The sequence below is a fragment of the Anas acuta genome, chromosome Z, assembly GCF_963932015.1.
Source record: "Anas acuta chromosome Z, bAnaAcu1.1, whole genome shotgun sequence".
Classification (NCBI taxonomy): domain Eukaryota; kingdom Metazoa; phylum Chordata; class Aves; order Anseriformes; family Anatidae; genus Anas; species Anas acuta.
The window spans coordinates 67,543,458-67,559,092 of record NC_089017.1 but is presented as its reverse complement, the minus strand read 5'-3'; the positions used below and the strand labels follow the sequence as shown (position 1 = coordinate 67,559,092).

At 45.6% G+C, this 15,635-nt stretch overlaps 2 protein-coding genes across 3 annotated transcripts in view; one reads left to right on the top strand and one right to left on the bottom strand.

Annotated features, from left to right (window-relative positions):
• Window positions 1-300: 300 nt before the first annotated feature.
• DNAJC25 (DnaJ heat shock protein family (Hsp40) member C25) lies at window positions 301-7,604 on the bottom strand. The gene is made up of 4 exons (XM_068666786.1): window positions 7,245-7,604; window positions 6,213-6,365; window positions 3,927-4,397; window positions 301-1,270 (listed from the first exon to the last, which is right to left on the bottom strand). Exons 1-4 carry the CDS (start codon window positions 7,539-7,541, stop codon window positions 1,148-1,150), a joined length of 1,044 nt encoding a protein of 347 aa, XP_068522887.1. The 5' UTR covers window positions 7,542-7,604; the 3' UTR covers window positions 301-1,147.
• Window positions 7,605-8,402: 798 nt separating this feature from the next.
• ECPAS (Ecm29 proteasome adaptor and scaffold) overlaps window positions 8,403-15,635 on the top strand; it is a 60,690-nt gene continuing 53,457 nt past the window's right edge. Inside the window, exons 1-2 of one of the 2 annotated variants that reach the window (XM_068666262.1) lie at window positions 8,403-8,488; window positions 15,481-15,611. In XM_068666262.1, the coding sequence (XP_068522363.1) occupies window positions 8,467-8,488; window positions 15,481-15,611 (153 nt within the window). In that variant the 5' untranslated portion in view covers window positions 8,403-8,466. Of the gene's footprint in view, window positions 8,489-8,632; window positions 8,821-15,480; window positions 15,612-15,635 lie in introns of those variants that run through there. The other variant, XM_068666261.1, reaches the window with a different exon arrangement.

The window sequence follows — 15,635 nt, the reverse complement described above, 5'->3', positions numbered from 1 at the left end:
ACGCTTTGGAAGAAGCAGCGGGTTTAAGAGACTCTCTCCCAGAACCAATCTGCACAGATGCAGATTTTTACAGATGTGAGAGAGACAGACACACCCCAATCTAGATACATACCCCCGATAAAATTCCTAAACAGAAAGATGGAAATCGTAAATCGTGGAAACTCTGACCTGGTCAGAATTACAGACAAAAGTTAGAGGGTAGTGTTGTATTGTAAGTACTCTGAGGTCTGATCAGAGAAATCAGAAGAGATAAACATAAGAAAATACTTCAGATTTAGAATTGCAAACAAATTCAGGACGTATATTATAGAAAACTTTATTTATATAAGGCATCAAGATTGCCCTTTTAAACAAAAGGGTCGTTTTCCCTTTACCAATACTTTGGTGAAAGAAGTATCACATTTAGTAGACTTATATTCACTGGTACGCTTGTTCTGAACAGCTAGGTACAGTCCAACGTACAAGATTAAAAACCAAACATAAGAGACTTAAGTATGCTATTTCATGAACCACTCTCTAGAACAAAGAATTAAGGCTTGTTTGCACCAAAATGGTGATCATGCATCATTTATTCCCACAAAGAATAAAATTCATTTCCAATTGGAGCGGGAATAGCAAAAGTAGTAGTCCGGTATAATCCCCATATTGTCTACATCAAAAAACATTTTGGCATTTCAGAAATTAAGTAAGTTGAAAAGTAGTCGAAGGAGAGAAGGGGAAAGCAGGAAATGGCCCTTGCTGCAGAGTCCTTTGTACGCATTTCCAAATTTCCAGTGTCCGCTTGCAGGAACCCGTCAGTTTAAAAAGGAAAACAGAGACTTTCAAGGACAGATCTAGAAACGGTTTTCAGAAAGATTAAAGGTATGGTTCCATCGATCATGAGTAGGAAATACTTCGAGAAAATACGTTATTTAAAATAATGAATTCCACATTAAGATCCCCATGTATGTCAGATATATACACTGAGCTAAGCCTGTTTAATAAGTCTGACTTAAAAAAATGGTAAACCTGTATTATTTTTCAGCCTGACTTAATAATTCCTGAGTTTTAGATCACTGCTGAGCCACAGCAGATAAAACTCTGAATGATGTAGTGAAAAGTTTTGCGGATGACCGTTGACACTAGCACTCATTTTGTTCAGCAACTTTCAATCATCGATAAAAGTCAGTCTTCCAGGTCCTTCATTTCTCATCCACCTCCGATACCTCTTCCATCGGGGATCCAAGGCCATCTTCTTCTTTAACTCCTCCTCTTGTTCTTGTTTATAGACCTGATGGACAAAAAGAAAAGTTTTTAATAAGGCTGAAGAAACAGATGAAGTGAATCCAAAGCAGGGGGTAAAGGGGGTGGTGGTGTGTGTTTGTATGTGTTAGCAATTAAATCACCTGTCATGTTACTGATTGTAAAGGTACCCAAATTGCAATGTAGCAGAAGACCTTGACTAACACACAGAGTAAGAGCCTTCAGCCAAGGAGCCTTCGAGCTGTAGTTGAAATGCTCTGAATTTTTGCTGACAGCAAAACTACATCATTGAAAGATGGTGTGCTGCAAGGAACTATACTTCTTTGCTCGTGCAGTCAACAGAATAAAAGTAAAGATCTACTCAAAAATCTAAGTTTTGAGTCCCTGTTCAGCACACATACCATTCAACGCAGTTTAGCTTCTTACTTCTGTTGTTTTCGTATTTGGAAGTTATTCTATAGACAGAGGACTGATCACCTTCAGCTACACAGCAGTGGATCTTTTTATTCCTCGTTTAATTTTCAACTAGGTCAATATACCTACAGTAAGTAGAGGTAGTGCCAAATGGCAAGTAATTACAACATGGCAAGAAATGGTATCATCACTGATTTCAATAAAAGTCGCGTATCTAAGAAAAGCAACAGTATCAACACTTTTATTCTGGAAGGCTCTTCATGTAGATGTGTATATCTCAACACCATACAGGTTTATGTCATCTGAATTCTTCCTGTAAGGAAATTAGATTTAAGGTTCCGAACAAGCATCCGAAAGATTTAAAAAAATATTCTAGATGGGTTTATAGATACACCCCCGCTCAAGGTTCAGTGATCATACAAGCTTCAAAAATTACTAGGAAAGTAACAGAGGAAATAAAACATTTTTATTTAGCTCCATGCTGTGCCAATATATTGAATCCTCAGTCATTCTTAGGACACTGGAAAAACTACACAATATGCAGATAGACAACCTCGGCGACCAAAGTAGTAGATACTTTAGTGTTTCTTTTTGTGAAAAACAGGAAAGCATGTTTTTCAGCTTAGAAAAGGCACGACTGAGTTTCAAGTAAGGATATAGTAGTGGTACAGAGGAGCACAGATACCACGAGAAAAGGGAACAAGGCACAACTAATCTCCATTTCCAATAAAATAACCATCAGTAGGTGTCTGCGTGACTTAAAAAGAAAAAAAAAAACAGGAGCCATCCTCTGCACTTCCTGCTGAACTCACAACCAGATGGTTCTGTAGTCACTGACGGTATTAATACATTCAAGAAGTGGCTAGACGTGTTTATTAAAAAAAATAATTAAAGTTACTACCAACAAAGACACCATTTCCTGTTCAGGATGCTCCCAGACTGCGTATTGCACTGAATAAATATTGCTATGTCAGCGTAGCTTTCTTGTATTCTTCACCAATTATCAGCTGCTGGCCACCACAGATGACTTTGGGCTAAGCAGACTTCACCCGTGATAAATACAGCTTTTTTTTTTTTCTTTTTTATGTTCAGCAAATAGAACAATACCAGTTAGAAACAGCATGCATGATTTTTCTGCCACGGAATATCCATCCTGTCGTGCATTTTACTTATGCCATCTGCTCTGACTACTAACATTACCACCTCTTTGGACTTCCAGATTGTTTTCAAGCAAACACACCTTAATTCAACGTGTATGGCTAACCTGTCGGCTAATCCTTTCCTTACTAAAATTGAAGTTAATGTACTTTCCCCTTCAAGTTTCTAAATTGATCCAACTCTGACTGTTTTTAGGGAAGTATTCTCTTATCTTTGACGTGCACCACCAGCAGCAAAGGCAGTTCTGCCGTCTTTTCCCAGAACAAGCAGAGCTGCAGCATCACCCCGTTTTAAGCAGGCCCAGTTCCTCTTCTCCATTCCTCTCCTGGAAACCTCCCACCCAGATGGCCCACAGATGATCTTTGATACCATACCAGCATTTTGTCAGTTCTCCCACCTCCTGGCATCCCAAGACATCAGTACTGCATCCTGTGGCTCATGTTCTTTCCCTACTCTCACAGGAAATTTGAGAAAAATTACATACTGGCTGTTTAGTAACTGGCTACCCCTGGCAAGAGTAGCAGTTGTGCCCGTATTTAATAGCCCATTTTCAGTCGAGCAGCACACACAGTAAAAAGAACAGCCCCAGACTCGCTGAAGGCAAAAGAACCATCAAGGGACAGTTATCAGCTGTCAGCTTCTATCAGCTACAACAAGCCATGAATTAATGGCTAAGGAGACTAATAAAATAGGAGTTTCGGGTCGTCCAGGTAATCCTTATTACAAAATTATCATTGTTTGGAGAACACATGGTCTTCAACCTACTGTAAGAACTCTGTTACACTACGTTTTCACAGGACAGCCTGTCATCAGATACAATTACTTTTTGTATCCACAGATTCCCTAACAATCACAGGTAGATGACCCCTGACCAAGAAATCCCTTTTTACATGCATGGCCCTGCTCAGGAGATGCTGCCCATCAGCACAGAAGCATGAGAAGATGAAGAAAGCACACCAAGTGATTCTCTAACAGTTTTCAATTCAGACAGCAATAGCTAGAGTTGAAGCACTGCTCCGCACACCACTGTGCCAAACACCTCCACAAAATACCTGTTCTCCCTCCATGAGCTCTGGACAACCCACACGAGCTTCTCCACCACAGCTACCCACCTCATAGTTTTCTCGTATCCACAGCTGCCGTTCTAGGAAGGTCTCTTTTTGATGGTCTTCCAGGCTGTCGAACTGAGACTGAGACATTTTCATGTATCTTCGTATGATGTACAGCTTCTCTTCCACACCGTATTCTTGCCCTTTAATAGTGAAACAGTAAATCCACCAACAGTACCAAATTATGTATTTGCACAAGTAAAAGGGAGCAAGAAGGATCTGAAATAGAAGGATATCATATATCTTGGGCTTCTGGTAACCGCCTTTTATATCTATTTTATTTTTGATGATGTATTTGATGATTTCTTCCTCTTCTTCACGGATTTCTTCTTTAGACCGCCTGTTCTTGCCTTTTTCTCTAGTCTTATTGAGTAAACCTTGTTGCCTGGCAATCTCAGTAGCTTGTATGCGGTATTTCGGCACTGTAGCTAGGTAGTTGATAGCTTCATTGTAACTACTCCACCAGCTGAAGAACTGTAATTTAACAACAGTAAAAGTTAAAGAATAAAACCAGAACCAAACCAAACAAAAAGCCAAAAAACAAACCAAAACAAAACAAAAACAAACAAAAAAACCCACATGTTTTTATACAGACACATTTCTACTTAGAGCTTTGCCAGGAAAAACAAAATAATGCTGTCATATACCTTTAACTATTATTTTATTACAGCAAGGGTAAAAACTGAAAGTAACAGCACAACTTCTGCAATATTAAAGAAGCTGCAATTACTCATTCAAATATGATAAGGTGCCTGGGAAACAGCAGTATATTTTTACATATTTCTGTGCGAGCAGTATAAACAGCAACACACAGCGATGAAGAAGGACAAGCAGAGGGTAAAGGCACTGTTCAATTTGTGTTTCTTCATGAGAAGATGGTTATCTCACATTGCCTTAAGTGAGGCTTCTGAAGTGAGGCTTTGATGTCCATTCTCAGAAGTCCCCTCAGCTTTATAAACAAAGTAGCTGGTATACGCACATTTCATTATAAAATTATTACCCACTTTACATAGTTAATTAAATGTGGCTTAAGTACGCCACAATCTCATTAGTCTGACAGGATTGACTTTACAGGATACAATATCCTATTCTAATCTCCAGTTACCCTCTGAATTTCAATTGGGAAAAAAAAAAGGAAAGAACAGTGGCTGGAGTGAGTGTGACATGTTCTGCTGAATTTTTACACAGGCAGCACGCCCACTTGTGAAGACAAAGGGCCACCCAGGTACACACTATATAATTGTATCAAAGGCAAAGAAATGGAAACACCAGAAAGCAAGAGAAAGATAAATCAGTTTGCTAATTCTCTGTAAACTTGTATTTAATCATCTGGAAGCTGGACTGCAGGCAAAGTGAGTGTCTCCACTTATAGCCAAAATAACAGCTGAAATGGAACACCACGTTTACAAGCAAGACTGATGAGAAATTAAGTATTTGGCTCTGTATGCCACTGGAATTTATTATTCCAAGTTCTCAAATCCTGATCAACATTTTTTTGTTTTACCTTGTAATATCCAACTAAAAAGAGTCATCTGTACCACAGACTAAGCTGTACTTTTATTACCTCCTAGATACCACTTTTTGGTTTTGTGTGTGTGTGTTTTTTTAAAGGAATTTTTGAACTAATAATCTAATGGATGCTAAAGCAAAAAGTTATATACCTCCTTCCAGGAAGTAATTGTCAGCAAGAGCACAAGTATTCTCACCTAAAGCAGAGACTGTTTTCTTGAACTTGGAACTACCACCTTCAGTGAAGCCAACTTCGCTCAACTGCTTTTTAAGATCAACTACAATGTAAGATATGCATGTTATCAAACTGCACTCCTGCTGTTTAGCACTGCTCTCTGAGTTTCTTACATTTTGTTTTCAAGTAGTTTGGCTTCTTTAAAAAATAAAAAAATACTTGGGAACCTTGAAAAACTGACACATGCTTATCTAGAGCACTGCTCCAGCCTGTGCTCAGGAACAGGCTGTTCTCAGCCTGCCACAAAGAACCAAGTAACTTTGGGAGAGCTGTGCTTGTCTGCATGAAATATTCTGTTACAGGAAATCAATCACTAATCACACCATCTGTGCTTTCGTCCAAGGTACCAAGAGCAGTCAAAATCTGCTCAGAACAAACCTGACTTCAGATTTTTTATGGGCACCACGCAGCAATTTACCACAGCAGATTAAAAAAAGACCTCCTGGCTGAGGCTGTTTAAAGCCTGGCATGTTGCAAGACCTGCAGATACTTCTACTGCAATTCAGAAATTCATTGAGCATTGTCAAATAAGCATGAAATTTTACCTGAAACACAGAGATGGCGCACACTGTAACCAGAATCACGATTCTGACATCCACTTTAGGGGCCAACCTCCTGCTGTAGTAGTGATAATAGTGCCTGTAATACTCCTCAGGATGATCCAACATGTAGTCATAATCTTTACGCGTTTCTTCATCCTGTAGGATGAGGAATGAAAAATATGCGAGCGTTCAGAAGCCAGTTTTCACTTACCCTGTTGCATTTGTGTTTTACAGCTCACAAATGACCATGCTGTTAAAAAAGCTTGCAGTAACCCGACCAACTATGAAGCAAAGAGGAAAATCTTTGGTCCTACTCTCATACACTAAATTGATCTCACACTCACCAACCTCCCCCCACACCTCATGTGCATAGTCTTAAACAAATAACACGCACTTGAAGACTTGATTTAATACTGAAATAAAGACAGGCAACTGAAATGAGTTAATTTTGGAATCAGAAGTCCAGGTGGACTAGGGTTGATGGGTATTGCTCAGGAAGAGACTGACAGATGAACAAACCACTAAGACCACTGTTTCTGAGACCTTTTAAGATCAGCCTACGGGGCCGTGAACTCTACCCAAGGGGAGGCCATTGCAAAACCTCATTGTTCTCATCTTCTTGATTGCCTTTCTCGTTTCCACCCAGGTAAGAAAGAGACGAAAGATGTAACTTTGTCAGTCTCCACTGCACCCCTTTTCTAACCAAGAAGAGTGAAGAGCTCCAGGTGTGTGTGTGTTGTTTTTTTTTTTCCTTTTTTTCTCTCCCATTCAACCTAAAGCACATCCAGCTTTCTCTCCCCCACTCCTTGGCGGCGTTCTTGCCCACACCACACACTTTTTGCTCTCCTCACAGCCCCAGCTCACCCATTAAGATGACTTTTGAAGGCGTGCTCGCCCCACACGCCTCCAGCCCCTTCATTTTCACCCCAAAGCACCAAACCCTCTGCGGGGCGTGCGGCACCCCAGGACCCGCTTCCCCCTTCCACAGAGGGCTCGGAGCCCAGCCTGAACGCCCCCCATCCCTCCCCCTCTCACCTTGAGGGTCTCGTAGGCGGTGGCGATCAGCAGGAACTTCTCGTGGGCCGCCTGCGGGCCACCCCCTTCCCCTCCCTGCTCGCCCCGGTAGCGGTCGGGGTGGTACTTGCGGGCCAGCTGCCGGTAGGCGCGGGCGATCTCGGCCTTGCTGGCTTGCCGGCTGACACCCAGCACCTCGTAGCACACCCTGCGGCCGCAGTACAGCCCCTCCGTCAGCCCCCGGGCCGCCCGCGGCAGCAGCGCCGCCGACAGCCAGAGGCAGAGCAGCCAGCGCCGCCCGCCGCCCGCCGCCGCCATCTCGCAGCGCCACAGCCGCCGCCACAGCCGGGGCCGGGGCCGGGGCCGGGGCCGCGCCTGCGCTCTCCGGGCGGCAGGGCGGGGCGCTGGGATCATTGCCACCCCTAATTAATTATTGAGTGTTAATTACTAGATAATTACGACCCCCCCCCCGCTCCCCTAACGAAGCCCCGTGTGGTTCAGGGATGGGCAGCTCCGCGGGGCGGGTTTCAGCCTCGCACCCCCACCCGCACCCCCACAGATTAACGACCCCGTGCCAAATCACAAAGAGCAGAAATCACTTTTTTTTTTCTTTTTTTTTTCTTTTTTTTTTTTTGTCATTTTTTTTATTACTGTATCGTTTCTCTCCTCAAAAAAAAAAAAAAAAAAAAAAAAAAAAAAAACAGCGGGGTGGTATCGCAGCGCTGTTATCTAGATTTATCCCTTTAGATGTAGAGCTCAGCGATGTGGGTTAGTGGAGGGCTGGTTAGCGTTAGGTCAGAGGTTGGACCGGGTGATCTTGGAGGTCTCTTCCAACCTAGAAATTCTGCGATTCTGTGATTCTTTGTCTGCCAGCTCATCTCTCACCGCTTGCCCTTCCAAACCCCAGCCTCTCCTGTCGGGGAGGTGCCCCTATCGCGACACAGCGCTGCTTCGCGACACCACACGACACCGGGGCGGGTGCCACCGCCGGCAGGGCGATCATCTCGGAGCTCTCCCGGCTCCACTTGGGATGAACCCACCGGGCTGAAATCTCTGGATTTTACCCCAGAAATCCCAGCCGGCGGGGGCAGCCCGGCCCTGGGCGGAGCCGGGGGGGGGGGGACGACACAGCCCAGCCCCCGGCCGTGCAGCAGCCGTGCAGGCTGCAGCTAGGGGTAGGCGAGGCTCCGCCGTCCCTCCTCCTCCTCCTCCTCCTCCTCGCCAGCCGTGTGCCCGCGCCGGCATGGAGGTCAGCATGGACTCGGGTCAGTGCGGCGGCGGGGAGAGGGGAGGAGGAGGAGGAGGAGGAGGAGGAGGAAGGGAAGGGCGGGGGGGGGGGAGCGATGGCTCAGCTCTTTCTAAATATAAAGCGGGAGGGCGGGGGCCGCCTGCCCCTCGTGGGGAGAGCCGCGGGGAGGAGGAGGAGGAGGAGGAGGAGGAGGAAGAAGACAAGGAGGAGGAGGAGGAGGAGGAGGAGGAGAAGGAGGCGGGCCAGGGCTCGGTCGGCCGGCGGCTCGCCTCGCCTCTCACCGCCCTCCCTCCATCCCTGCGCAGCACAACATGGCCGCGGCCGCCGCGGCCGCCCAGGACGAGCTCAGTAAGCGCCGCCGGGGCTCGGGCAGGGGGACAGGGATGGGGGGCAGCCGCCCGCAGCCCCCCGGCCCGGGGCAGCCCCTTGGGCGGCCGGGGGCGCGGCTGGGGACGGGGCCAGCCGGGGCCGGCTGGGAGATGTAGTCCCGGGGGGTGCCTGGCGGCCCCGCTCCGTTCCCGGGCTGCCCTCGGGGGGCGACCCCGGGCTGGGTGTGGAGCCCCCCGGCAGGGCGAGGGGTGCCCGATTTGGGGGTCCCCTGGGGCTACGGGGGGGTCCGTGTTGGGTCCCTGACCCCCCCCCCCCCCCCCCCCCCGGGCACGACCTGTGCTGCATGGGCCGGCCTGCTGTTCGTTCGCCCACGGAACTTTAAAAAATAATAACAATAATTTATATATATATATATTTATACGTGTTTTCTGCGTCCCCTGCCGTGTCAAGGCGCTGCTTTTGGCGTGAGGGGCAATGAGCAGCTCGCGTATGACTCAGCGCAGCCAGAGGGCCCCGCGCTGGGCTGTGCGGGATGAAGGGCAGCGGGAGGGCTCGGGGCTGTGTTTCTGCGGTTGGGGTTCAGGTCTGAGGCCTCCCTCTGTTCTGTTTTATTCTATTTATTATGATTTTTTGCCGGCGTTGGTCTCTGCATGTCTCCGCGGGGGTGATGCCTTTGTTTGTCTCTTTGTTAGGCGCTGCTGGGTGGCAGCGGCAGTGGGGATGTCCTTTATGTAACCACACAGCCCAGGACCCTGTGCCGGAGCAAGAAGGATCTTCAGGTTACGCCGGCCCTTGAGGCAGAGGGCACAAATGCCAGGCTATTTATTCCATTGGCAACTGGGATAAATTGTGGTAGGGGCAGACCCGCCTGCCGCTGCCATCCCCAGAGCCTCTCCTGTCACCGGCCAGCCTGCGGCTCCTTGCCTCCAGATGCTGACCCTGCAAAAAAAAAAAAATTAGTCCTCAGCCACGTATCAGGTGCTAAACGGCCCGTTGTGTTAATTAATCCCTGCGAGAGGACGAACGTCCTCACAGCGAGCTTCGTGCCGGTGGTTACGTGATGTAATTCGGGGTGCTGGCCCGCTGCATCCCACAGCGGTTGTATAGGGGTTGTATGGGGTGGTCGGACACCTTCCTTGGCCCAGCGGGGAAGGAAGGAGTGTTGGCTTGTTTCTTCTTCCCCAGTTCCTCATCTGTCGCTGAATAGGAAGTACTGCAGTCCTACTTAAATCTCTCTTTTTCCATTAGCTTTTATTTTTAAGGTGAAGGAGCAGGAAACCAAACAACCTCCATGTAGGCTTTCCATCTTTTGGTGCGTTTAAATAGTCAAATTTCAGGGTATTTGGAAAGAAATTTGTTCCTTTTTAGGATGATGATAAGTCCCAAAATAACAAGCATAATTATTACTAGTTTCAGACTGGAAGATCAATTTTCCTTGCTTTACATATGTATAGCTATAGGAAACTTTGATCTACAGCACCAGGCAAACACAAGACCTCTTGCTGTTTGCTTAGGTTGTGTATGAGGGTACTTACTCTCCTAGAGGACTAGTTACTTGAAGGCAGCATGAGAGTGAAGATAATGCAGGTTAAAAATCAATGCAAAATCATTAAATGGGTTCTGAAGCTTTAAGAGTTCAGGCGCAAGGGAAGGAACAGTTCATTTTGAGGAAGAGGAGACAGCCAATTGAATGGAGATCCTAAACCTGGCATGTTAAAAATATTTGGATTTTGGCACGTCAGTCAAACCGTTTATAAAAGATTTTCTATGAAATGGAAGAACAGGATGGACAAAAGAGAAAACATTCCCTCACCCCCAGGCCTTCCCACCCTTTTCCAGTCAGAGCTTGTAAAATAATGCAGCGATGAGCCCGGCTCTGCAAACGCTCCCTTAAGTGATTTGCCTGTAGGCACATAATGGGTTACTGGTAGAGCAGGAATAGCACCAGCAAATCCTGACTCACTGTTTGCTACTATAATCATGCCAGATATATTTTCTCTCAGAGTCTAATACCATCTGAACAAGAATTTGACTTCTATTCTAGTAGCGGCACAGTGGACGGGAGCTGGTTTGGTTCCCTGCCTGCATGCAGAATAGCACAGAAACAAACAGCTCTTGCTTGCAGCAGGTAGTGGTACCGAAAACTGCCCGCTGTCGAGGCAGGAAGTCAAAACCCAGCTGTGTCCAGTAGTCTTTACATGCTGCAGGGCCTTTTGGAGAGAGGGCTGGGGGACACTGAGCGCAGCATAGTGGTTCAACAGAGCTCAGTAATTGAGGTTTTTTTGTTTGTTTGTATGCTGCAGTGAAACACGCTTCTGGAAATACTTCAGTGTGGCAGTCCCAGTAATTTGTCCAATAGACTCTATTTTTTTCAGGGAAGTGAAGACAAATTCCAGCTTTATGCACGGAGCTTTGCTTTTCTACTGTGTTTTGCAGAGGACTCAAGACTCTCTTTGGGGCTACAAGGGTAGTTAAATTATTAAGTATAATTACCTTGATGTGACCTGGTCTAAGTAGTTCCCTGAGTCTCTTTTTCGTAAAAGAAGGGTGTTTATGGTGCTTGACATGCAATTACACCAATATATGCTGCTGAGAGGTGTGTGCAGAATGGCCGATGTGCTGCATATAATAGCAGTAAGTGCCAGAGGGAGCTAATTCTGTATCTTGCATGAGGATGGGGAGGAAAACCTGGACACATGAAGTGGAACTGAGCTCAGCCGAGACCAGAGGGGACTTCTCCGATAAAGGAATGGGTAAGCAGTGAGCTAGCTACCTTAGGAAGGCCAAGCATTCGAAGTATGTGATTTTAACCAGGAAAAAAATAAAATAAAATAAAAGGAAGTAGGTAGGGAAACGCCCTTGTAAAAGGGTGGAAAACGTTAGGCTGTTTATTTATTTACTGTATCCTTTCTGTGTCTTTCTGCTGTTCCCTTTGGCAAGCTACCACATAGCAAAACTGGCAGAGGGGGCGTGTTGTTTCAGTAGCAGGCTGGAGGTTTGCTCTTGGCTGGAGTGACTGCGGGGTCGGCTCTGAAGTAGGGAGGCTGAGAAATAGTTCTGACTCTGCTAGGGCCCGTGTCACAGGGTTTGGAAGCCTACGAAGCACGAGTCAGAGCTTTGCTGTTAGCGTGACTTTCTCTGTAAAACTTGTATGCTGTATGTTATCTGTGTTTTGAAATCTATTCCTTCGCTTTTTGCAAGAGGTGTGGTGTGGAGTACTGAACCCTATATTTCCTCCTGTAATTTTAAATGGAGACTGGAGAGAGCCAGAAGTGAAACATGCATTTTCTCACAAATCAGTAACTGCATTGCCATGGTAACTCAAGGATTTCAGATTCCAAATACACCATGTCTGTAGACACAAATTGGACACTGCTGCTGGAAGCGAGGATACAAAGATTTATCTTGTTTTCTTGCCACTTTGTTCTTCCACGTACAGGGAAATGGAAGGCCTCTCCACATACAGTGCCTGTTGTTAAATTCTCCTTGTTTGTGTTCATCCTTTTGTAGATGTGTGTTGTTTTTCAAGAAAACACTAGTAAAAATGAAATGTATGAAAATGCAACACAGCAGCTAGGAAAGAGGTTGCATTTATGCCAAAATGCATGAATGTCTATTACAAACTTTGCATGGACTTAATTGCTTGGGTTTTAAAAATAAAACCATCTGGTATTCAGTCTTTTACTCGTGCAGTTCTTCTTGGCTGTTTATTTTAATCCCCAGCAAAAGGTCATCATCGTAGCTGTGGCACACATCATATTTCTAAGGGTAGGTATTAACCCAGACATGATTTCTGGTGTGATAGCTGATGTTGTGGGTAAGTTTGACTGGGACTGTGGTTGTCACATACCTCATAACCAGGTTCTGGGTGGTGTAGCTGTCATCTCCCTTTAAAGAAATGGCTGCTAGCTTTCACCTTTCTTTATAAAGGGAAACTTTTTAATGAAAATAATGCAATCAGTGATGCACTGAATGACAGCAGTGAATTAATCTTACTTGGGCAGCTCCTTCCAAAGTTCTCTTGTGGAGCATGGGGCTCCCCGTTGTGGAGTGAACCCCAAAGCTCAGAGTGGTCCAGGCGTGCCTGCTCTTCTCCATTGGTCTGAAGGTGCAAGTTTGATCCTGGAGTGAGTTATTTAGAGCCTGGCATGTCTGGGCACTGCATTTTCCAGTTGTTGTTCCAGCGAAGCCTGCTTCCTTTCCTCCTTTCTCCCTTTCATTTCAGCTTTCTCATCAGATGTTTTTCTGAAGTCCTCTGGACTGTATTAAAAGGCAGCCCTCGGTCTCTGACAGTCTTCCCCCATCCGTGTGTTCAGCAGACTTGCAGTAGATTGACTATGGAGTAATTTTATAAACATTATAATTAGCTAATACAGAGGGTGCTGGAGCTTAGCAAGGCACTATTGCAGTCCTAAATTTTAGGTGAGAGTGTAACGTGAGATTTAGGAAGGAGAAGCCTTCGCAGAATCCGTTTTCTTAAACAGCAGCTTTTAAGATGGGAATATAGCTCTGTTTATGAAACATCATCTCCCCTTTACTTATTTCTCGCAGTTCTTCCAAAAACTTCACAGATTATCCTTGCTAACGATATCAATCAGCTTGTGAAAGGAGATGTTACAGGAGGTGTTTTGTGGGATGGACTGCATTTCAGGTTCAGTTTGGGTTAGCAATGGCTAACCCTAGACTGGCAAAGGCGCCTTGCCGTAAGATTGCACTAGCAGTTAATTTTAGTTGCCAGTGTTTATTCAAAGTGCTCTTGTGCCATCTTTTTTTTTTCTTTTTTTTTTTTTTTTTCCCCTGTGGTATGTAGCAAAGCAAGTTAGACCTCTCACTTTAATGCATTTTTATCGTAATAAATCCTAGTGGCCCCCTGCTGAAATCACAGCCCTGCGGTTTTACAGTCCCCAGTGGGGGCCATAAAACGGGACGGGGAGGGTTTCGGCTCCATGCTTAGGGATCCTGGAGATCCTTCTCTGCTGAAGGAGAGCTCTCCTGGGTCACCCTTTAATCCCAGCTTGTAGCAGATCAGATTAGTCCTTGGGCGAATGGTTTCCTCCTTGTAGGATGTCTCGAGACCTGCAGTCCCTTTGGAAGCGCCGGCTGGGTCCCCTTGCTGCCTGTGGACGTGGCTGCACGCATCGGGAGCACTGGGCAGGCTTTGCTCGGCTTCTGGTGTAGCTGTCAGGGCAGCTGCGTGCCAGTGCTTAAAATAGGGACTCCTCCGTTCTCCGTGCAAAGACAGATGGCCCTCAGGCCTTGTGCCTGCACTGCTGACAGCAGGCTTCGGTCTCATCTGTTTCCTTGAAGGGATCTTCTCCCAGCTCTCTGAGAAAATGCTTCTTGCGTTTATTGTCCCCTCTCGATCTTGCAGAAGTTTCAACTTCTATCTCTTTGTCCAAGTTAGTTTGTTGTTTTCTTTCCTTGTTCTAGCAGCAGGTCTCCTCCCCGGAGGAAAATGAATTTGTTACAACACCCCAGCAGCTTCACAGAGTGATTTTTGGGAACTTTGTGTTTTAAGTTTCAGCAACATCTCCTGTGTTTCACACTTGTGATCTTGTTCTGATCATCATGATGACGCTGTCTGATGATGCTGTCTGTTGTGGAAAAAAAAGGTTAACACATTTTACAAACCACTAACTGATTCAGGCAGTATTTGTACAGGTTCATAAAGCTGATTGATCCAGATTTTGTAGACCTGTGTGACTCAATGTAAGGCCACAGGCAGAACGAGTGAACCTGTGTCAGTATGCCCTATGAATTCTCCCTTCAGTGTCACTCTTGAGCAGGAGTCTCAAGCTCTTTAACAACTACTTCACTTTACAGCTTGTTTCTTCTGCTTTCAGGTACACAGCCTGCTAATTCACTCACAGCTGTGATGATGTGGCTTGTCCCAAGCTTTTACCTGATGCTTTGCCTAGACTTTTTTTTTTATCTGTAATATGTCTCGAGTCCTGTTTTACAGGGTTAACATTTTGTTCCGTTTACTTAACATCTGCAGTGGGATCCCTGTGGACAACCAGAACCCTAAGTTTAGCAAGAATACCAACAGGAACTGGACAAATCTTTTTGCCCTCTAATTATCTAGCAGAGATATTGAATACAATAGTCTGAATGCAGGTCACAGCAAGCGCACTTTTAAAAGTTTGCAGCTCTCCAGCTGCATGACTTTGCTGTCAAAGCAGAAAGGGCAAGGAGTGACTTAGAGATGCTAACCTTTCTCACCACCTTTGGATATGTTCCGGATTTTATTTGAAACACAGCACAACGTCAGGGAGGTATGAATTGCTTTCCTCTTTGATAGGAGTGGTCTGGACGTGATTGTGGAGGCTCGTACTGGAAGCCATTGGGCTGGTTTGCTCAGTATTGGCCTGTTTTTGGTCATTGCTCCTTGTCCGATGGCTGCCCACCACTGAAAAGTGCCTGGCTCTGTCCATTTACCTCCTGTGCTTTAGGTATTTATACATTTGGTTTAACAAAATGTATTTAACAGTTTGGTCAGCTACCGTTAAAAGTAGAAGGTGAATCTGTGCTGAGTATTGTATTGAATTCTGCACTGAGACAGAATTACTTTGAGAACTGTGTGTGGCATCTCTTAGAGGCCCATAAGGGTGTTTTCAGAAAAAGTTCTTCTTACAGGAATTTTGAGTTTCAACAGGTTTCTCTCTCTTTCCTCTGCAGATCAACTGGAACGTGTGTTCTTGCGTCTTGGCCATGCGGAAACAGATGAGCAGTTACAGAATATTATTTCCAAATTCCTACCCCCTGTTCTCCTCAAGCTGTCCAGCACACAGGAAGGAGTGCGTAAAAAGGTAAGGGTGCGGTTCACTGTGGTG

What these genes read in the sequence shown, in the direction of transcription:
- DNAJC25 (XM_068666786.1), bottom strand. Translation starts at nt 7,541, where the DNA reads ATGGCGGCGGCGGGCGGCGGGCGGCGCTGGCTGCTCTGCCTCTGGCTG. An exon ending in CCGCCTACGAGACCCTCAAG is followed by an intron (nt 6,366 to 7,244) that starts GTGAGAGGGGGA and finishes CTCATCCTACAG; the next exon opens with GATGAAGAAACGCGTAAAGA. An exon ending in GCGCCATCTCTGTGTTTCAG is followed by an intron (nt 4,398 to 6,212) that starts GTAAAATTTCAT and finishes GTTAAATTACAG; the next exon opens with TTCTTCAGCTGGTGGAGTAG.